Source organism: Carcharodon carcharias, chromosome 4 (assembly GCF_017639515.1).
Source record: "Carcharodon carcharias isolate sCarCar2 chromosome 4, sCarCar2.pri, whole genome shotgun sequence".
Classification (NCBI taxonomy): Eukaryota; Metazoa; Chordata; class Chondrichthyes; order Lamniformes; family Lamnidae; genus Carcharodon; species Carcharodon carcharias.
The window spans coordinates 151,820,488-151,844,299 of NC_054470.1; the positions used below are offsets into that span (position 1 = coordinate 151,820,488).

The 23,812-nt window shown below is 43.8% G+C and overlaps 1 protein-coding gene across 3 annotated transcripts in view; it reads left to right on the forward strand.

Moving 5' to 3' along the window:
• LOC121276712 (xanthine dehydrogenase-like) overlaps positions 1–23,812 on the forward strand; it is a 182,550-nt gene that overhangs the window by 51,755 nt on the left and 106,983 nt on the right. For all 3 annotated transcript variants that reach the window (XM_041185259.1, XM_041185261.1, XM_041185260.1), the window contains 3 exons: positions 12,050–12,126; positions 14,545–14,627; positions 19,216–19,426. In XM_041185259.1, coding sequence (XP_041041193.1) covers positions 12,050–12,126; positions 14,545–14,627; positions 19,216–19,426 — 371 coding nt within the window. The remainder of the gene's footprint in view (positions 1–12,049; positions 12,127–14,544; positions 14,628–19,215; positions 19,427–23,812) is intronic.

A 23,812-nucleotide genomic window follows, 5' to 3' on the forward strand; every position in this document is an offset into this window, starting at 1 on the left:
CTGGTTATCCTCTTCCTATTGATATACTTGTAGAAAATCTTGGGATTTTCCCTACTTTTATCAGCCAAGCTTTCTCATATCCCCTCTTTTCTCTCCTAATTGCTTTCTTAAGCTCCGCCCTGCACTTTCTGTATTCCACTAATGCCTCCCTGATTTGCTTCCCTTGTACCTGCTAAAAGCCTCTCTTTTTCTTCTCATCGTAACCTGAACATCTCTGGTCATGCATGGTTCTCTGGGCTTGTACTTCTTCCTATCACCCTAGAGGGAACATGTTGAGCCTGTACCCTCCCCATTTCCTTTTTGAACACTCCCCACTGCTTCTATAGATTTCCCCACAAGTAGTTGTTCCTGGTTTACCTTGGCCAGGTCCTGCTGTATTTTACTAAAATCCGCTCTCCCCCAATCCAAAACAATTTTTTGCAACTTGTCTACTTCTTTGTCCATAACAAACTCCTCCACCTATCACTGGCCCTCTATCCAGCTCTACCTATCCCACCCCCCTCAACCAGCTTATATTTCATCTCATTTCTATTTTTCCTTAGTTCTGATGAAGAGACAGACTGACTTGAAACGTTAACTGTATTCCTCTCTGCAGATGCTGTCAGACCTGCTGAGTTTTTCCAGCTATTTTTGTTTTTGTTTCAGATTTCCAGCATCCGCAGTAATTTGCTTTTAGATTAAACTGTACCATGTTGTGGTCACTGTCAATAAAATGACCCCCCACCACCACCACCTCAGCCACCTGTCCAGCTTCATTCCCCAGAATTAGGTCCAGCACTGCGCCATCCCTTGTTGGACCCTCTACATATTGACCTAAAATGTTCTCCTGTACACTTTCAAGAAATCCACTCCATCCAAGCCCTTGACACTATGTCTATCCCAACTAATATTGGGAAAGTTGAAATCACCTAATATAATTACCCTATTGTTATTATTTTTACACACCTCCACAAATTGTGCACATATTTGCTCCTCAATTTCCTGCTGACTATCTGGGGATCTATAATAAACACCTAACAATGTGGCTGCCCCTTTTTTATTCCTAAGCTTCATTCGATGCCCCCTCCAAGATATCATCTCTCCTTACTGCAGTAACTGACTCCTTAACTAATAATGCAATGCCTCCTCCTCTTTTACCCCCTCCCCTGTCTTGCCTGAAGATTCTATATCCCAGGATGTTTAGCTGCCCCTCCCTCAACCATGTCTCAGTGATGGCTACTATATCACAATTCCATGTGTCAATCCTCACCCTTAACTCATCCGTTTTACCTGTAATACTCCTGGCATTAAAGTAGAGGCCATCCAGCCTTGCCTTACTCTCTTGAAACTTAATGCAGCTGTACTCCCTCTGACTTGATTGTTTTCCTGTTATGATGCGTCCCTTTTCTGCTAACATTCTGTGTCCCTTCCCCCTGCTAAATTAGTTCAAACTCCTCCCAACAGCACTAGCAAACCTGCCCGCAAGGATGTTAGTCCCATTTTAGTTCAGATGTAGACTGTCCCGCTTGAACAGGTCCCACCTTCCCCAGAAACAGTCCCAGTGATCCAGGAATCTAAAACCCTCCCTCCTGCACCAACTCTTAAGCCACGTATTCATCTGCGCTATTCTCCAATTTCTGAGCTCACTAGCTCGTGGCGCTGGGAGTAATCCAGAGATTACAATCCGAGAAGTCTTGCTTTTTAGTCTACTGCCTAACTCCCTGAATTCTTGATGCAAGACCTTATCCCGCTTTCTACCTATGTCATTGTACCAACATGTACCATGACCTCTGCCTTAGCACCCTCCCCCTTCAGGATTCCCTGCAGCTGCTCAGTGACATCCCGGACCCTGGCACCATGGAGACAACATACCATCCTGGAGTCATGTTGACAGCCACAGTAGTGCCTATCTGTTCCCCTGACCAGAGAATTCCCTATTACTATTGCTCTTCCTTTCTTCCTCCCCTCCTGTACAGACAGGCTGCTTGTGGTGCCAGAAGCTTGGCTCTGTCTGCACCCCCTGGAGGAACCAGCACCCTCATCAGCCTCCAAAATGGAATACTGATTTGTGAGCGGGACCCCAGGGGACTCCTGAACTCCTGCCTGTTTCTCTTGGACTGCCTGGTGGTCACCCATTCCCTTCCTTCCTCAAGTCCCTTTAGCTGCGGTGTGACCACCTCTCTAAAATGCTATCCACAATGCTCTCAGACTCACGGATGGTCCAAAGTGGCCCCAGCCGCCATTCCAGCTCTGAAACCCGAGCTCCCAGGAGCTGCAACTGGACACACTTCCTACACACATGCTGGCCCCAGGCACTGACTTCCCACATGGAGCATGAGGAGCACACCAAGGCTTTGAGCTCTCCTGCCATGACTTATCCCTTTAAATTAAACCTTTTAAATCAATTACTCTAGGGCCCTTCTTTCCTGATCTTCGTTACTATAGAATATATAAACTATAAACCACAAAAAGATGTTAAACTATAAGCGATTAATGTAGTAAATACTTACCCGACCTGACCCACTACTTTCCAATCATTTATTGGCCGGGTTAGATTTGTCCTGCTTGTGTGCACAGGATATACCTGGGCAATTTTTCACATTGCCAGGTAGATGCCAGTGTTGTACTGGACTGGAACCACTTGGCCAAGGGTGCGGCAAGTTCTGGAGCACAAGTCTTCAGTACTATTGCCGGAAAGTTGTCAGGGCCCTTAGCCTTTGCAGTATCCAGTGCTTTCAGCCATTTCTTAACAACATATGGAGTGAATTGAATTGTCTGAAGACTGGCATCTGTGAAGAGGCTGAGATGAATCATCTACTCGGCACTTCTGGCTGAAGATTGTTGTGAAGGCTGGGCTCCCACATCATTGAGGACAGGGATATTGGTGGAGACTCCTCCTCCAGTGAGTTGCTTAATTATTGTTTATGACTGGATGTGGCAGGACTACAGAGCTTAGATATGATCTGTTGGTAGTGGAATCACTTATCTCTGCTTACCACTTGCTGCTTATGCTGTTTGGCATGCAAGTAGTCCTGTGTTATAGCTTCACCAGGCTGACACCTCATTTTTAAGTATGCTTGGTGCTGCTCCTGGGATGCCCTCCTGCAGTATTCATTGAATCAGTGTTGACCCCCTGGCTTGGTGGTAAAGACAGAGCGGGGGATATATCGAGACACAAGGTTACAGATTGTAGTTGAGTACATTTCTGATGCTGCTGATGGCCCACAGTGCCTCATTGTTGCTCAGTCTTGAGTTGCTAAATTTGTTTGAAATTTATCCCATTTAGCACGGTGGTAGTGCCACACAACAAGATGGAGGGGATCCTCAATGTGAATACAGGACCTCGTCTCTATAAGTACTGTCCGGTGGTCACTCCTACTGTTACTGTCATGGACAGATGCATCTGCGGCAGGCAGGTTGCTGAGGATGAAGTCAAGTATGTTTTTCCCTCTTGTTGGTTCCCTCACCACCTGCCACAGACCCAGTCTAGCAGCAATGTCCTTTAGGACCCAGCCAGCTCGGTCAGTAATGGTGCTATTGAACCACTCTTGGGGATGGACATTGAAATTCCCCACCCAGAGTACATTCTGCCCCCTTGCCACCCTCAGTGCTTCCTCCAAGTAGTGTTCCACACAGGCCCGAATAATCCCCATCCACCACTACTCTCCTCCGTCTGGCTGAACTTGTTCTCACACTGAACAATTTCTCCTTTAACTCCTCTCACTTCCTCCAAATAAAAGGTGTGGCTATGGGTAACCGCATGGGCCCCAGCTATGCCTGTCTCTTTATGGGGTACATGGAACAGTCCTTGTTCCAGTCCTACTCCGGCCTCCTCCCACAACTCTTTCTCCGGTACATCGATGATTACTTTGGTGCTGCTTCATGCTCTCGTCGGAACCTGGAAACATTTATTAATTTTGCTTCCAATCTCCACCCCTCCATCATTTTCACATGGTCCATCTCTGACACTTCCCTTCCCTTCCTTGACCTCTCTGTCTCACTTTCTGGTGACAGACTGTCCACCAATATCCATTACAAGCCTACCGACTCCCACAGCTACATCGACTGCAGCTCCTCACATCCCACTTCCTGTAAGGACTCCATCCCAATCTCTCAGTTCCTTTGCCTCCGTTGCATCTGTTCCGATGAGGCTACGTTCAAAAACAGTTCCTCTGACATGTCCTCCTTCTTCCTTAACTGAGGTTTTCCACCCACGGTAGTTGACAGGGCCCTCAACCATGTCCGGCCCATCTCCCGCGCATCCGCCCTCAAGACTTCTCCTCCCTCCCAGACACATGATAGGGTCCCCCATGTCCTCACTTATCACCCCACCAGCCTCTGCATTCAAAGGATCATCCTCCGCCATTTCTGCCAACTCCAGCATGATGCCACCACCAAATACATCTTCCCTTCACCCCCCCTGGCATTCCGTAGGGGTTGTTCCCTCTGTTAAACCCTGGTCCACTCTTCCATCACCCCCTATTCCACCTCCCACAGCACCTTCCCATGCAAACGCAGAAGATGCAACACCTGCCCCTTCACTTCCTCTCTCCTCACCATCCAAGGGCCCAAACACTCCTTTCAAGTGAAGCAGCATTTCATTTGCATTTCCCCCAACTTAGTCTATTGCATTCGTTGCTCCCAGTGCGGTTTCCTCTATATTGGAGAGACCAAATGCAGACTGGGTGACAGCTTTGCAGAACACCTTCGGTCAGTCCGCAAGAATGACCCAGACCTCCCTGTCGCTTGCCATTTCAACACTTACCCTGCTCTCTTGCCCACATGATGGTCCTTGGCTTGCTGCATTGTTCCAGTGAAGCTCAACGCAAACTGGAGGAACAGCACCTCATCTTCCGGCTATGCACTTTACAGCCTTCCGGACTGTATATTGATTCAACAATTTTAGATCTTGAACTCTCTCCTCCCTCCCCACCCCCTTCCCGTGTCTTCCCCTTCCTATTTGTTTTTTCCAATAATTTATATAGATCTTTTCTTTTCCCACCAATTTCCACTAATTTTAAATGTATTTCCACCATTGTTTATTTCTACCTTTTAGTATTCCCCCACCCCCCACTAAAGCTATCTGTACCTTATCTGTCCTGTCTTATACTCTTAATTAGCACATTCCTTTAGACAATATCACCACCTTCAACACCTCTTTGTTCTTTTGGCTGTGACAGCTTTTGGTTATCTCCTCCTATCACTGGCTGCTTGTCCCAACAAACCGCGCCCCCCCCTCAAACCAGCTGATATTTTACCCTTTCCTAATTTTACTTAGTTCTGTTGAAGGGTCATGAGGACTCGAAACGTCAGCTGTACTCTTCTCCGCCAATGCTGCCAGACCTGCTGAGTTTTTCCAGGTATTTCTGTTTTTGTTTTGGAGAAGTACTGATTCATCAGCCGTTGGGGCAGGAGATGGTACGTGGTAATTAGGAGGAGCTTTTCGTGCCCATGAGTTGACCTGATGCTATGAGACTCCAATGGGGTCCAGAGGTGATGTTGAGCACTCCCAGAGCAACTCCTTCCTGACTGTATACAACTGTGTTGCCACCCCTGCTGGGATGGTGTTGGTGGTGTCTGAGACATTGTAAGGTATGTGAGTGTGACTATGTCAGGCTATTGCTTGACTAGTCTGTGAGACAGCTCTCCCAATTTTGGCACAAGTGCCCAGATGTTAGTAAGGAGGGCTTTGCAGGGCCGACAGGGCTGGGTTTGTCATTGTCATTTCTGATACCCAAGTTGATGCTGTGTGGTCCATCCGGTTCCATTCCTTTTAGGCTTGTTAGCGGTTTGATACAACTGAGTAACTTACTCGGCCAACTCAGAGGACAGTTAGGAGTCAACCATATTGCTGTTGGTCTGGAGTCACACATAGATTAGACCAGGTAAGGACAGCAGATTTCCTTCCCTAAAGGACATTAGTGAAACAGATGGGTTTTTCCGACAATTGACAATAGTTCCATGATCGAGATTAGACTTTTAATTCCAGAACAATAGCCTGGGTCTCTGGATTGCTAGTCCTGTGACAATACCACTATGCCACCACCGCCCCCAAACTAGAATCTTTGCAAGCTAATATTCTTCAACAGTTTCATCACTCACACTTGGGCTTAGATTGGGCAAGAAAACTTACAAGATAGATAGTCTATTGGCCGTGTATGAACAATGACATTGAAGTCATCATAAGGAAGTGCGGGTGTTGTGGTCACTTTGCCAAATGGACCACAGGAGTCTCAGGTACAGGCCATGATCGTTTATTTGAGCAATTGCAAGGGGAGAACCATCTCAATGCAGCTTGAGATAGCACTCTGCTAAACCACAAGTGTTCACCATTTTTATACATTATTGGTCACGTAAAAGAACAGTTTCCAGATTCCGATCTTGTCAACATATAGGCTTACATTAAACAGACATCTCTGGTAACAGGTACATGCATCGTATTTTCCTATTTTCACCCAGGCAGAGACCTGCCTTCCTATCTAAGCTGGGACCATCTGTCCTTCCCCTATCTGTTGAAGAGCACACTTAATCTATGTTATTGCCATCCTCTGGCTCCAGTCTATCTCCCAGGACCTTGCCGGTGATTGCAAACCCTGAGGGTGTACAAAGTTTGAGCATGTATAAGGTTCATCTGGTTCAAAGGTTTACTTGTTGATTTACTGATTTGCGCTGGCCTGCCTATAGATTCTAATTTAAGTAATTCATTCCCTTATAATGAACTCCCTTACCATAAATTCTCATTTACTTTCTTCCCCCTAACAGCGAGGCATGTCAAGAGCATATGCCAAGTTAGCACAAAGCACCACTGATTCCACATGAAGTTCCTACCAATCCTTGGTCCAAAATCACATCCAACCTCTTTCAGTTCCATGGCACTGACTTCATCATCATTGTCAACTACTTTACCAAGTACCCAATTTTTTGACAATTGCCGAATACGCCAAGTGCAACTGTTGCTCACACTCTAAGTGCTGGTTTCTGTTTATTTGGTGTGCTAGAGAGATCATTACAGATAACAGTCTGCAATTTATTGATAAGCCATATCAGGATATGTGTGAGCAATGGAATATCAATCAGGCTACTTCTTCTCCTTATTACCCTAGATCTTATAACCTAGGTGAATGAATGATTCGCGCAGTGAAATCCCTAATTCTCAAATGTAGACAGAGCAAGCAGGGTCTACACATTGCAGTGTTACACCTGAGAGTGACACCTTTAAGTGAAACTATTCCATCACCAGCGGACTTACATTTAGCAGACCAGTGCATACCAATTTACCTACTCTTACCCATTCTACTGTCTCAGAAACTAGAGAGTATCTTATAAAACTGCAAGAGGAGATGACCAATGTGTGCGATGAAAATGCAGGTACAGAATTGCCAAATTTACAGTTGGGACAAGTTCGGATCCAAGATCCCACAGAAGGTAGATGGCAACCAGCTGATATGACAAAGATTTGTTCAGAACCAAGGTCCTGTGAAATCACTACACACACAGGTGCATTGGTGAGGTGTAATCGAGGACAAATCAGATCCAGTCTAGCTCCTCAACCACTGTGTAGCCCTATTGCATCTAGGACAAGATCCCAAATACAACCAGTAACAACATCCAAGAATGACAATCCCACAGATCAGTGTGAGCAATAAAAGAAACCTCCAGACAAGGTTACCATCACAAGATCTGGACATACCAGAAAATTACCTTTACTTTTTAGAGACCAATAGAAGCATCAGCTTGATTCATTTATGTAATGCTAACTAAACATGAACATGCATCATAAATAGTTATACTTCTTTGAAAGAGAGGAAAATATCTTTAAAAAGGGAGGTTGTAATATGCCTTTAAGGGATATCAGCAAGATGTCACTAGAAGGGAAATGTGTCAAGTGATCCAGTCTTAGTTTCACTTTTGCTTTGAAGAGCACAGACGCACATCTCTGATGTTTTCAAACTTTATACCTATGTATAACTGTTCTTGTGTGCCTAGCCTCAATATGTGAACTGACAATGTGTTTACCCAATTCCTTTTGAGTGATTGGTGCCTTGTGTCTTGTACAGTAAATAAGTCCAAGGTATTGTATCATTATACAAACACAACAGAATTTTGAGGAGAATTGAGAAAACTTAGACTCATACAGCTTTGAAAGAAGATGAATGTGAGGGGTCACTCAATATGTTTTCCTCAGTTTGCTAATTTTTACAAGGGTTGTAGATGTGAGTATATAGAAGCTTATTTTAGCTCTAATTTTAACATCTGGATGAAAATATAGCCCAACAATTTAACGTCCTAGGTGAGAAATACAGTTAACCTTAATCAGGTCTTATTAGCATAATAAAAGTTAGTAGTAAACCAAGGTATAATTCATGTTTCTCAATAATGGGACTTAGGAGTCTTTACATCTTGTGGTTAAGTTCTTTTTAATTGGTCAAATGAGAAGAGCAGACCAGGGGAGTTGGATCACATGGGAGAGCTGACCAGGGTCCAGCTTATTGATTTCCCTTAGAATCTTTAGTACCTCAAAAGGATTCCTTTTCAGTTTTTTCTTCAATACTGCAAAGGAACTGAAATATTCTAATGTCCCATTATAGCTCAAATATCTGAAACTAGCTATCAGACAGCTATTCCTTTAATGGACTTGCTATATTGTGATGATTGAGACTATACACAGTATTCTGGATGAGGATGGATCCCGGTGGAGATAAGACAAAATGGTCAAAAGTTCCCATGGTGTCAAGGTGGTTTGGGAAGGCAGATCAGGTGCACATAGAGATAGATGAGGGAAGCTGGCTTGAGATGTAGCAAACTAAATTCAATTGCAACAAGTGAAAACTGTTCCATTTTTGCGCTATAAAACCCAAGATCCTGTAAACCTTATTTACTGCTGCTGCTCAGTGTGTAGGCATTTTCAATTATAAGTCTACTAACAACCTTAAATGCTATTCTTGTGATGTTTCATAAAGGCTAACACCAATTAGTCTATAATTACAGTGCTTATTCTTCTTCACTAGTCTCTTCAGTTTTCACTTGTTGCTAATTGAATTTAATTTAATTTTCCACATCTCAAGCCAGCTTCCCTCATCTATCTCTATGCATCTGATCTGCCTTCCCAAACCGCCTTGACACCATGGCAACTTTTGACCATTTTGTCTCTATCTCCACTTTCAAATCATTGACATACAATGTGAATAATGGCAGTCTTTTGGTTGGGCATTAATTGCTTCCAGCCACTCCAGTGCAATTCAATGCACAATCTCTGTCTAGAACCTCTGTCTATTTTTGATGCAACCAGTTGCTAATCCACATCAATAACTACAAGCCTCATTGAGCGGACTTTAATGACCCCTCCAGAGGCAAATTCGGAGGCCGGGGACCCATTAGATCAGAAAGGAGGGTGAGGGGTGGAAAATCCCCAAATTAAATATTGAGATACAAGCAAAAATGAGGGATGCTGAGATTAAGGAGATGACCAGGGACCTGGCCCAGGGTACTTATAAGATATGTCAGATTGAAAGAGAAAAAAAAAGTTGTGGGGAGTTGGGAGGGAGGAGGAGGGGACGGCGTTAGGAATAAAATGGGGCTAGCAGAGATGACTTCAAATCACCAAGGCTGATGTCTCACTCAGTCTAGAGGCTTAGAGAGGAGAAAGCAGAGGATACATTTTGGTACTATTATTGGACTTAGGGGCAACAAATTATGAAGATTTTGAATCAGAGCTATGAGTAATGGAAGAGGGAGGAAAAACCAGGGAAGTAGGGAGATGATCATGTATGACTCAGAGATTGACAGGTTTGGATAAGGTAGACAAGGAAAAACTATTCCCATTAGTTGATAGTACAAGAACCAGGGGACACAGATTTAAGGTTTTGGGCAAGAGATGCAGGGGAATGTAAGGATAACTTCTTTATGCAGGAAGTGGTAATAACCTGGAACTCATGTCCATGAGGGTGGTGCAAGCGGAAATAATCATTGATTTCAAAAGTAAATTGGATGGGCACTTGAAGGAAATAAAGTTGCTGGGTTGGGATTGAGCAGGGAACTGGGACTGACTGGAATGCACTGCAAAGAGCTGGCACAGACTTGATGGGATGAATGGCCTCCCTCTGTACCGTAAATGACTTTATGACTTTATGGGCAGGCATTTACGTCCCATGGGCAGGCATGCACCCGACCTAATCGGGAGTAAAATCGGGCGTGAGATGACATCCTGATGTCATTGCGCACTCGTGCGATATATCGCTCGGCAAACACTCGAAAGCATGCCCGCTGACAATTAATAGGGTAATTAAGCATATTAATGCTGCAATTGTCTCCGATTTTTCATGGCCCATCCAACCATACAGTTGGCGAACGGGTGAATCCGCCAGACAACCTCTACATTTTTCATCAAACCTCATCCAAAGGCGGGAGGAAATTGTCGTTATGAAATAAAATAAAAATAAATATCTGCAGATAGTATTTTTATGAGGTATATCTTCAGGTGCTTGATTGTGATGCATGGACATATTTTTGCAGCTTTTTGAACTTTATTTCATCGTTTGAAGGTCTGCAGCTCCCTGAGGCAGCCGTCTGCTTTCAGGGAGTTCTCTCACAGCGCCCACCCTCTGTCGCGGTGGTGTCATCGCCCACTGTCTTTCTGCATCCACTAGGGCAGCAGTGAGTTTTACAGCGCTTGTTTCATGCTGGCTGGCTGTTAATTGGCCAGCCAGCGTGAAGTTATGGTCGGGGGCCAATCGCAGTCAGGGGTCCGTTTCCCGGCCGATTCCAGGCCCGCTGATGCACCCATGGATTGCATCCATACAACATTGCCTGCCAAAGGTAAAATTCAGGCCTATGACTTCTTCAGACAAAGGGCAGTGGAAATCTGGAACTCTCTCCCATAACCCTCCACCACCCCCCCGCCAAAAAATTGTTGCGGCCGTGTCAGTTGAAATTTCAACTGAGACTGATAGATTTTGGCAAAGGTCTTGAGGGATATGGAACCAAAATAAGTAGAAGAAGATATGACACAGATCAATTGTGGTCTAACTGAGTGGTGGAACAGACTTGAAGGGTTGAATAGCTGACTCCTGTATGTGTAACTGCAATTTTAACTTTAGCCTGAATGGAGATGATGTTGCTGATAGTGCACAAGTGAAGCTAAGTGGGAAGGACATCTGTGTGAGAAGAGGCCATTTAAGGTGAAGTCTTTTTTCCAAGTGCATTTTGGCACTTACCTCCTCTCTGTCTGACTCCCATTGCAAGTAAAGTTTGGGGCTTATGTTCGCAAGGTTTGTACCTCTGTTCAAAGAAACCATCAGCTGGACAGGGCACAAGAATCTCTCAAGTGAAGGACGCATGCGGGAATCAGGATTCTTCATATCAAGTCCATGGCCTACTGAACATAAAGTGTTTGCATTCAATTAATGTTCAGGATCATCTTTATCTACATCTATACAACTGTTATCCAGATAAGGGACCCAACAATCCTGCATGCTTACATTATTCAAAGATGATTGAATAGTTCTTACAAGACCAACCTTTGAAAACTAGCTGTTGACCCCACGGAGTAACCACCTAATATAAGAAGCAAGACTGGCTGAAAGCCTGGGTATCTGTTTTCCATTCTTCTGTAACATATTCTTCTGCAAAACAAAGGTGTAGCTTGTGACTTAGTTTTCTAAACGTTGTATGTATTCAATGGGCCAAATCTTCTGATCTCCAGATTATTGGAGGCTGGACATATGACTGAAGAATTTAAATTCCACCAGCTGCCAGGGTAGAATTTGAACCCATGTACCCATTGCATTATGCTTGGGGCTAGGAATTACTAGTCCAGTGATATTACCACAATGCCACCATGCCCTTCAAATGCCATTTAAGATCAACCAGCATACCAACATTTATTGATTTAATCATGAAGCTATTTGGGTGAGGTACTGTATAGCTACTGGCACTCAGAGAATCAAATTCCACCAAGAGCTTTGTGAAAGAGAGCATAACGTTAAACAAAAATAGAAATACTAGTTGATTTTGTATTGATTTTGGATCTGGGTTTTTGACACTTGCACTACATCTCTGCTTTTGTCCCCAGGCTTCTGAAGAACAATCAAACTCCTAGTGCTCAGGAAGTAGAGGATTACTTTGATGGCAATGTCTGCAGATGTACAGGTTTGTAGATTCTTCAATAAGTAATAATTTGGAAGAATGTTAGTGGCATCTTGAACAAGTTTTAGAGAGTTAGAGGACATCGATTGATTTCCACATTATACTTTATTGATTGTTCAATTCTGTTACCTCAAAAGCTGCTTGATATAAAGTGGCCTTGTCCATATTTGCCATCTCTGGTGGTACTTGATCAGCTCGCAGAACAACCATATTATCCCTGTAGCTGTTGTTGCTACTGTGACTAAATGCTCCATCTACGAACTCTCCAAATGCATAACCACTTCAGTTTGAAATAAGTTATTTAATCATACTGTATTAAGGAAATCAACTTTTGGGACTTCTTGTGATAAATTTCATGTGTCTGAATTTTCTATGAGCTCGTGGTTCAAATGCCAGTTCTAGAATAGATGCTCCAGGTTGCTACAACCAGTGGTTTATACTTTAATGTTTGATTTCTCTTTTTATAAATTTTGGTTCCCCACACTTCATCATATTTTTGTTTCCTTCATGTCTCATATTCACTGATAGGGCTGGGCACTCATCTGTTTTTTTTGTTCATTCATGGGATGTGGGCTTCCCTGGGTGGGCCAGCATTTATTGTCCATCCCTAGTTGCCTTTGAGAAGATGGTGATGAGCTGCCTTCTTGAATCACTGCAGTCCATATGGCATAGGTACACCCACAATGCTGTTCGGAAGGGAGCTCCAAGATTTTGACCCAGTGACAGTGAAGGAAAGGTGAGATATTTCCAAATCAGGAAGGTGAGTGAGTTGCATGAGAAGTTCTAGGTGGTGGGTGTTCCCATCTATCTGCTGCCCTTGTCCTTCTAGATGGTAGTGATCGTGGATTTGGAAGGAACTGTTAAAAGAGCCTTGATGAATTCCTGCAGTGCATCTTGTAGATGGTACACACTGCTGCTACTGGTGGAGGGAGTGCATGTTTGTAGGTGTGGTGCCAATCAAGTGGGCTACTTTGTCCTGGAAGGTTTCAAGCTTCTTGAGTGTTGTGGGAGTTGCACTTATCCAGGCAAGTGGGGATTATTCCGTCATATTCCTGAATTGTGCCCTTTTGACTGGGGACAGGCTTTGGGTAGTCAGGAGGTAGATTACTCGTCACACGATTCCTAGCCTCTGACGTGCACTTGTAGCCATAGTATTTATATGGCTAGTCCAGTTTAGTTTCTGGTCAATGGTAACCCCAGGATGTTAATAGTAGGGGATTCAGTGATGGTAATGCCATTGAACATCAAGGGATGATGGTTGGATTCTCTATTGTTGGAGATGGCCATTGCCTGACACTTGTGTGGAATGAATGTTATTTGCCACTTGTCAGCCCAAGCCTGGATATTGTCCAGATCCTGCTGCTTTTGAGCATGGACTGCTTCAGTATCTGAGGAGTCATGAATGGTGCTGAACATTGTGCAATCATCAGCGAACATCCCCACTTCTGACCTTATGATGGAAGGAAGGTCATTGATGAAGCAGCTGAAGATGGTTGGGCCGAGGACACTAGCCTGAGGAACTCCTGCTGTGATGTCCTGGAACGGAGATGATTGACCTCCAACAACCACAGCCATCTTCCTTTGTACTAGGTATGGCTCCAACCAGTGGAGTGTTTTCCCCCTAATTCCCATGACTCCAGTTTTGCTAGGGCTCCTTGATGCCATACTGGATAAAATGTGACCTTGGTGTCAAGGGCAGTCACTCTTACCTCATTCTCACCTGGATTGTTATCGGACAACAACTATTGTGAAGCAGTTGCACCCATTTGCTTTTGTCACTTCATCATATATGCCAACTGGAAAGTTGCATCAACACAATTTGCAAATTTTGTCATGAATACTATGAGAGTTCCTTGAATAATTTAATGATAAATTCTAAAAGGCAGGATAGGAATTGTTGTCACTGATTTTGCGCAAATGGTTAACTTGCTTGTCGTAGTTTCTCTCTTTCCTATTTTTATGTTAACCCATTTATTCTAAATGCTCTAGTGCTTTTGCTAAAATATTTGAGAGACAAATTTAATTTGTTTAATTTAATTATGTATGTTTAATTAGGTATGTTAAGCATTAGTGTTAAAACAGCACAGAGAGTAAGAGAGTCCCTTTAGCAAGGAAATTCCTTTTCTCTTTCTAGAAATGGAAGCTGGACACGAGCAATGAAATTCACTCTCTTAATTTCCTGCCCTTAGTCCCAAATAATTACAGATAAGGAAGGTCATTCAGACCATCGTAGTTCACCACCCAGATAGGCCTTAAGTTTCTTCAAAATTGATGTGGGTTGAAATGCTGTGATTTAGATCTAATCACAAATACATTTCTTACAATTGTTATATTGGAACAAAAAACACAATTATTCAACATGAAGCAAATTCCCTAATAATTCAGTTTGCTAACTTGCTATTCTCTATCTAATAAACTTAGGGTACCGGCCTATTTTAGATGCGATGAAGTCTTTTGCAACAGATTCAGACCCAAGTCTGAGAGGATCCCTCATTGATATAGAGGTAAAACTGAAACTGTTATAGTTCACTATTCAATTTGTTGAGATGTTGATACTGAAATAAAATTTTGGCTGTTGGGTAGATCTAAGATTTTAACCATCATTTAAGAAAAACATACTCAGTATGTGGGCACTGCTGGCAAAAACACCATTTAATGCCCATGAGAAGCTGTTGGTAGATTGCCTTCTTGAACTGCTGTAGTTTGTACTGATATGTATTAGGTTAGCAGTTCCAGGTTTTTGACCCAGTGACAGTGAAGGAAAGATGATGTAGTTCCAAGTCAGGATCATGTGTGGCTTGGAGGGGAACTTCCAGGTGGTGGTGTTCCCATGTACATGCTGCCCTTGGCCTTCTAAGTGGTAGAGGTCATGGGTTTGAAAGGTGTTGAAGGAGCCTTGATGAGCTGCAGCTGTGCATCACATTGCTGCCAATGTGCATTGATGGTGGAGGGAAAGGATATTTAGCGTGGTGGACAGGGTGCCAGTCAAGTGGGCTGTTTTGTCCTGGATAGTGTCTAGCTTCTTGAATATTGTTGGAACTGCACACATCCAGACAAGTGGAGAGTATTCAATCACATTCCTGACTTAAGAACATAGAGGCATAAAAATAAGCAAAAATAGCCCAATTGGCCCCTTGATCTGCTATTAAATAGCATCATGGTTGATTTGATTGTGGCCTTAACTCCACTTTGCTGCCTGCCCCAACACATTCCCCCACCACCCTAACCCTTAACTACCTTGTAGATCAAAAATCTGCTACAGACTCGAATATATTCAACGTCCTGGCCCCTACTGCTCTCTGTGGAAGAGAATTTCAAAGATGAACAATGATCTGAGGGAAGAAATTCCTGCTCACCTCTGTCTTAAATGGGAAATCCCTTATTTTTTAACCCTATCTCTAACCCTAACCCCTAAATTCCCTTATGAGGGGAAACAACCTCTCAGCACCTATCCTGTCAAGTCTTCTCAGAATCTTAAATATTTCAGTAAGATAATCTCTCATCCTTCTAAACTCCAGTGAGTATAGGCCTAACCTGTTCAACTTTTCTTCATAAAACAATCTCTTCATTCCAGGAATCAACCTGTGGCTGTTGAGGCGGCTGGGCTGGGTTGAGCTGTCACTGACAGTACGCAGTGCTCTAAGAACGGTCTCACCAATGCCTTTACAGCTTTAGCAAGATTTCCTACTTTTACTCTCCATCCTGCTTGCAATAAAGACCAACATCCATATCCCCTCCTAATTACTGGCTGTACCTGCGTGTTAACTTTTTGTGATTCGTGTACAAGGACACCTAGATCCTTTTGTTACTATAGCATTCTGTAGTCTCTCTGCTTTTCTATTCTTCCTGCCAAAGCGGAGAACCTCACATTTTTCTAAATTATACTTGATCTGCTAAATTTATGCCCAATCACTTACCCCCTTGCAGATGCTTTGTGTCCTCTTCACAGATTGTTTTTCCACCTACCTTTGTATTGTTAGAAAATTTGGCTACAATACACTCATTTCCTTCATCCAAGTCATTAATAAAGATAGTGAATAGCTGAGGCCCCTGCACTGATCCCTGCAGCACCAAGCTAGTTACAATTTTCCAAGCTGAAAATGAACTATTTATTCCCGACTCTGTTTCATGTTAGTTGGCCAATCCTCTATTCATGCTATAACATCACCCCCAATACCATGAGCTCTTATCATGCTTAGTAACCTTTTATCTTATTGAATCCCTTTTGGAAATTCAAATATACAACATCTTTATTCACCCTGTTTGTCACATCGTCAAAGAACTCTAATAAATTTGTCAAACAGTGGCCCGTAACTTCCAGCTCCCGAGTATCGGATTTGGGGGTACCTCTGGGAAGTTCCCAGATAAGGATTTGCACGGCAATTTTCCAGAAGTGCACACTTCCTCTGGACAATTGTGCTGTGCTGGGCACCATCCAAAAATGTGGATTAAATCGCAAAATTCGAATGGTTCCGCTGGGGTTATGCCAATAGTTGCTCAGAAAAAGTTAGAAAAATTAAAACTTATTCCAATTTCCAAGTAAATATTGTAAAGGCCAGGCCAACCCCACGAGTCTCCGACACCCTAGAACCCTGCCCACATGGGACTCCCTCCATCCCCTGACCTCCGACACCCCCCACCCACCACCCCCACGACCTCTGAAGCCCCCCACCACCCCTGGTTTCTGACATCCCCCAACACTCCTGACCTCCACCTTCCAACACTTGGACTTCCGACACCCCCATTGTAGCAGCTAGTAACTCACCCCCTGACTCCCCAAAGCCTATCCACCATCTACAAGGCACAAATCAGGAGTGTAATTGAATACTTTCCACTTGCCTGGATGAGTGCAGCTCCAACAATACTCAAAATGCTTGACACTGTCCAAGACAAAGCAGCCCGCTTGATTGGCACCCTTTCCACAAACATTCACTCCCTCCACCACCAAGGAACAGTAGGAACAGTGTGTAACATCTATAAGATGCACTTCGGAAACTTACCAAGGCTCCTTAAGCAGCCTCTTCCAAACCCACAACCATTACCATCTAGACGGACATGGGCAGCAGATAGATGGGAACAGCACCATATGGAAGTTTCCCTCCAATCCACTGACCATCCTGACTTGGAATTATATTGCCGTTCCTTCACTGTTGCTGGGTCGAATCCCTGGAACTCTCTCCCTAACAGCACTGTGGGTGTACCTGCACTACAGGGAGTGTAGTGGTTCAAGAAGGCAGCTCACCACCACCTTCTCAAAGGTAATTAGGGATGGACAATAAATTCTGGTTTAGCCAGCAATGCCCACACCCCTTAAATGAATTAAAAAAATGTTTCTCCTATTCTTGGGATCCTGTGCTGTGAAATACTTATTCAGCCTCCCTGCCATTTCCTTGTTTCCCCATTATTAATTTCCCATTTTCATCCTCTAAGGGACCAACCTTTACTTTCGCTACTCTCTTCCTTTTAATATGTTTGACAAAGCACTTGTCGTATGTTTATGTTTCTTACTAGTTTACTCTTGAACTTTAATTTCTCCCTCTTCGTTATTTTTAAAATCCTTCATTATTGGTTTCCAAAATTTTCCCAATCTTCTGACCTACCATTAATCTTCATAGAATTGTACAGCTACTTTTATCAATTAGTTACCATTCTTAATTTCCTTAGTTAGCCATGGATGATGTATCCTTCTCATAGAGTCTTTCATTCTCAATGAAATATATTGTTGTTGAAAGTTATGAAATATATCCTTAAATGCCTGCCACCATCTATCACCTTCTACCATCTTTTAAAATTATTTTCCTAGTCTACTTTAGTCAAATCTGTTTTCATACCTTTGTAAGTGTCTTTATTTAAGACACTAGTTTTAGACCCACGTTTTTCAACCTCAAAGTGAGTGAGAAATTCTATCTTGTTGAAAAAAACTATCCAAATCATCCCACTCCTCTACCTTTCCCCATGGCTCTGTGATTTTTCTTGTTCATGTATTTACCCAATTCCCTTTTCAAACTTATTTTTGAATTTGCTTCCAGCACCCTTTCAGACAGTGTATTCCGGATCACAACTCACTGCATAAAATTATTTCTCCTCGTTTCACCTCTGCTTCTTTTGAAAATTTCCTTTAATTTGTACTGTTTTTGGTTACCAATCTTTCTGCCACTGGAAACAGTTTCTTTTTGCTCACTGTATCAAAAACCTTCATGATTTTGAACACCTCTATTAAATCTCCCCTTAACCTTCTTTGCTGTGAGGAGATAACACCGGGCTGTCCACATAATTAAGGCTCAACATCCCTGGCATCATTCTGGTAAGTCTCCTCTGTACCTTCCCTGAAGAGTGATGCCCAGAATTGAACACAATACTCCAATTGAGCCTAACCAGTAATTCAAACTGAATATTGAAAAAGCTTCCAACTTTCAGTGTCATCAAATAGTTTGTTATGTTGCTGCTTAATGCAATCTTTAGAATCATTGTCTCATTTTCAGGGAGATTTTAGGCAGACTTGGTCGCCAGATGTGATATGTACTGTGGTATGAACTTTTATTGTGTTTTTTTTACGAGAATGTTTCCACGTTTAGTAACTCAAGTGGGTACTGCATGCATGGGCAATGATGTGATGTGCCCATCAATGTCCCTATTTACAAACTCTATAAAATGAGATGAAGCCACCTTAAAAGGAACATGAATTCTCCCTCCAATAAGAGGTTATAACTAAATGGAACTCATGACAAATAAACTGCATTTCCTCATGGCTTCAATAGGAAGACAATCAAAGTGTATCTGGTGCTAAACATAATTTGAAATGAATGTGTGATCTGCAAAATACTGTGATATTTACATATGACTGGAATGTTCTTGAAAATAAATTTTGCCAACATTGTCAATTTAACACGTGTTGGCTGTACTATGAGAGAAGAAGGTGGAACTTGAAAGCTTGTTTCAGTATTTCCTTCAATCACGTTGGATTTCTAATAAATTGTGGCAACTTCAATGGCATGATGCACATTTTGTTGGTCTTTTCTTGCAAATTTTAAAGTCTGGAAGTAATGTAGAGCTTGAGATGTTCAAACATTTTGTATCCTTTTGTGTCCTCAGGACTTGATGATATGTTCCAAGACAAAGCAGCTTTGTAATCAGAGCCCTTTGGATGAAGTTGAACACCTCATTGGTGCAGCAGGGGGCAGCATGGGCTTGCTTTACTCAAAGTTTGGAATAAAATGGTACCAGCCCAGAACCCTAACTCAACTGCATCAAATAATGCATAACTCTAGAGAAGTCAAACTTATCAATGGAGACACTTCTAAAGGTACCCTATACAGATGGAAATTGTGCTATATTCCTTTCTAAGAAAGAATATATCTTTCCCACTTAAGTTGATGGCTCAAGCAAAAAATGCATTGCGGATGCACTATCAAGAAGTTTTCACAAACCGTATAAATATTTTTACTAAATAGTTAATACCTTTTCCTGTGGAATAAGAAAAGGCCATTCAGCCCAGCAGGCTGATTTCTTCCACCGACCTGAGTACAGTTTGCACTGTCAGAGATTTTAACATCTTGAGGATTTTTTTATACCATATGTACCACTACTGCCTCCCTGATTCTCTGACATAAAGTAACAAAACTTCAGGATATCAATCTGGTAGCATAATCACCACAGTATAGCTCTGCCTACTAGATTTATCTCTGGTCTAATTTTCTTATTTAGAAGTATATAAATGAGAACAGATAGAAAGGTGGGAGTCAGACTCTTAAGGAGGAATCGTCCCAGATTTGCACAAAGTGTGGTAGTGGGCGGGAAAAAGGATGTTTTACCCGCTGGCCGCAAAGGCGGCTTTTCACGTAGTATTGTCCAGATCCGCCTCATTAATCAGGCATTCCGGGGAAATACGCCATTTCGATGGTGGGCGGGCTCTCATTTGCCTGTCACGCTATCACCTCACTGCTTCCTCATGCCAGGCATCATATTTATAGTACAGCCTCACATACACCTCTCAGTGCTTCCAGCCCAAGACTGCTGTACAGAAGACATGGTCCCAAAAGGCAAGAATACCGCAGCTCCTTGATTTAGTGACACGTCCCTGGAATGCCTTTTGGATGTGGTAGAGGCCCGCTGTGATGTCCTGTACCCCCCACTCTGGCCGGTTTGGGAAGCAGTGGCAGCAGTGGTCAGTGCCAATGCCCTGCCGGCACTGAAGGGGGTTTAATGATTTCCTCCATTCTGCCAATGTTAAGTCACTCTTCTCATCACTCTCAACTCCAACACTCACAAACCCATCGCACATCCACAAGGATCTCACTCACTGCCAGTTGAAGGGACATCACCATTCACTCTCTCACATACACCTTCATCGTCCTCATTCTGTCCATGGCACTACTCACCACCCACACCTGCCAGGGATCCTTATCATCTGGATTGGCAGGCATCCTGCTTACACTCTCTCTATCTGCATTCATGCAGGACAAGTTGGCACACAACAAGAGGGAGAGGTCACAGACTGGTGGAGGAATGCCCAACATCACACTTCTAACAGGCTTCGAAAATAGAGCCATCCAGCTGGCCGGTGAAGATCTGGACCATTCCTGTGCTGACGGTGAGTCAATGGTGCTCTATCAAGTGAGGATCCAGCAGTGCACCATCCATCAGACAATCATGCTGTGAGTGATGTGTCCTGTTTCACAGGCCACTGCCATGCACTAATTATCGCTCCTTGCTTTTTCAGGCACATTTGGGAAACAGCTGAGGGAGCCCACAACCCAGGTCCTGAAGACACCTTGGAAGAGGAATCTGTTGAAACCCTAATTGAAGACCTGTCACAGCACTCACCCACACCCTCCACCAGTGCAGAGACACACAACTCGGCGGCACCTAGTTCAAGAGTAGCCTCAGGGTAACAATCTGGTAAGCATATCACACTGTCTGATCCACAACAGGTGGTGGCAGGGACTTCCAAGGTTTCTGACACTCGGAGGACTGCTCGAGGCCAGAAGTCTGCTGAGGCACGATGGAGGAGTCCCCCCTGCCTTTAGGCTGAGGTGATAGTGTTGGCATGCCAATGCACCAAAGTCAACACTGCTAGGATAGCGGCTGCCATGCAGACCTTGGTCCAGGATGTTGTGCATTTTATGCAACAGTGCAGGAGAAAAGTTGTGTGCCTTCATGAAGATGGCATAAAAATTGAGTGCTGTGGTCACTTTCACAGCGACTGGCAGTGGATGCTCTCCATGTGCCCGTGGTGCTAAATCCTGCAGCAGGTGGCAGATGTGACCAGCCAGTTCCCTGGACATGCGCAGTCTTTGGCGACACTGGTTCTTGATCATCTGTAGAAATGACAAGTGCTGTCTGTAGACCCTAGGGTCTAGCTGGGCACTGCACCTGACCAATTGGCCACAGCTTCACCCACTGGACTACATGCTGTGCTCTCAGCTCAGGCACAGGCATTCTCTTAACCCGCATTGCGAGGCTGCGCTGTTAGATTGAACCAAGGGGGAGACTGGTCCAAACCTGAATGATGACATTGCAAGGGGCTGTGAGCCCCTTTGCCACTGACTGCTCCATGGCCAACTTTCACAAGGAGATTGTACAATGTGCGCAGTTGTCCAATTGTTCTGCAGTCCACTAAAATGCTTATTAGTTTGCAGTCTGTGCCTGAGGGGTGAAAAGCTCTGGTGCACTTGGTGGCACTTTCATGCCTCTGCATTGCTTGAGTGGGCAGACAAGCTGGAGACCTGACTCCAAGCATATCAATGTGGCTGCAGCTGAACTGTCTCAGCTGTGGAGGAATGGTCACTTTGTACAAGGTTTCTCTAATGCGTGGCTGCTTCCCTACACCCCCCCCACCAGTCTTGGCATGTGCTTGTGCATCACCATCAACCACAGTGCAGCCCTTGCCCCCCCACCCACCCCTACCCCCACCCCCACCCTCAACTCACCTCAACCTCAGTGCAGCCCTTGCCCTGGCACCCCATTGTCAGCCTGTCAGAAAAATGCGATTTGCCTGCGCCCTTGTCTCAATGCACAGTGCCTCAACCTTAAGGTCAAACAGGCGACCCTTGCAAGTGCTGCACAATGTTACCGTGCACTCACCTCTGAGTTCCCCTCAAAGTGCAGCTCGCCAGGAGTACACCTTATAAATGCTGTTGTGAAACATGTTGGCATGAAGTAACCCGATAATCTAGCAGCAGGGTTGGGACTGATTCCGGCGAGCTGGGCTTATAATGATATGCAGATGTATTACATTGAAGTTCCGACGTACGGCGGCGGGAAACGCAGCCCGCCATTGACGTTCGGAGCAGACGATTGCAAAGTATTTCATGATGGTGTGAAACCGATTTTTGTCCTTCCCGCCATGATGCCCACCACCAGCCGGCGTGGAAAATTCCACCCTTAGCCTGTTAATTAATTCCTGGCAGTTGGGCTCCTATTGGTTTTGTTATAAAAGCATGCAAGAATTCATTGGAAAAGTATGCCATTCTTCTCTATCACTACTGTCATTGCAGCTTCCTCCCTGACACACTGTGGGTCAAATAGGGCAATGTAGGTCCTGTTCACATTTTCCTCTCTGTCTGGAATCTACCAGTTCTGAATTATTTTGTCTCCTCCTTTCGGCAAATGCCTCCTACCTTGTCCTTGCAATAAAGTTGGTTTTAGGATTAGAAAGAAATGTGGCGATTATTGGCACTATAATGACTGATATAAATTGACTGGAACAGAAACTGGTTATGTGAGGCACAAGGAGGGAAAGTTGTACTGCCCTGCAAATGTTAAAGACAAATATTGCACAGCACAAAACAGCAATATTATCATATATCAATTTTCAGTGCCAACGAATTCATTTTTTTTTATTCGTTCATGGGACATGAACATCACTGGCTAGAACAGCATTTTATGCCTTTCCGTAGTTGCCCTCAAGAAAGTTATTAGGATGGGAGTTCCAGGATTTTGACCTAGTGACATTAAAGGAATGATGATATAGTTGCAAGTCAGGATGGTGTGCGACTTGGAGGGGAACGTGCAGGTGGTGGCGTTCCTAAGCATCTGCTGGCCATGTCCTTCTAGGTTGTAGAGGTTGCGAGTTTGGAAGATTTGGCCGAGTTTGGAAGATTTGGCAATAGTGAAATGGAAGCCAGGCAGAGTCAAAACCAAAACTGAAACAACAAATAAATTTGTTCTGCAGTTCAGTCCTAAGAGGCTTGTAGCCACTATAACAAGAGACTAATAATCTAAATATTTCCTGAAACATTCTTTTAACTATACAGTTGTCAGTTGTTCGTGCATGTTTGTCTAATTCTAAATTTTCAGGTCAAACGTTACTGGGACCAACATCCTGACCTAAGTGCCAGGATGCACCCTCAGGCAACCTTCCCTTCTGACACTGTCAAAGTATCTGGAATCAAGGAGAAGGTGTGTTTTGCATATTGATATGTTACTGATAGGGCCCCACAGTGGGGAGAGAGAGAGTTGGTTTTGGGTTCACTAGACTGGAGAGTACACAAAATGCTGAAAAAATATTTACCCCACACCCCCTGGCTGTGTCCGCTCTAACATGAACTGCCTCAAACAAGGTTGCATGGAAACCAATAGAGAAAGCTTTAACTGACCAAATTGGCAGCCTTGTCAGTGTACTCCTGTTCTCTTTGGGGGCTGCAGGGGTATGTGCCGCAATTCTGTATTTTATAGAACTAACCACCCT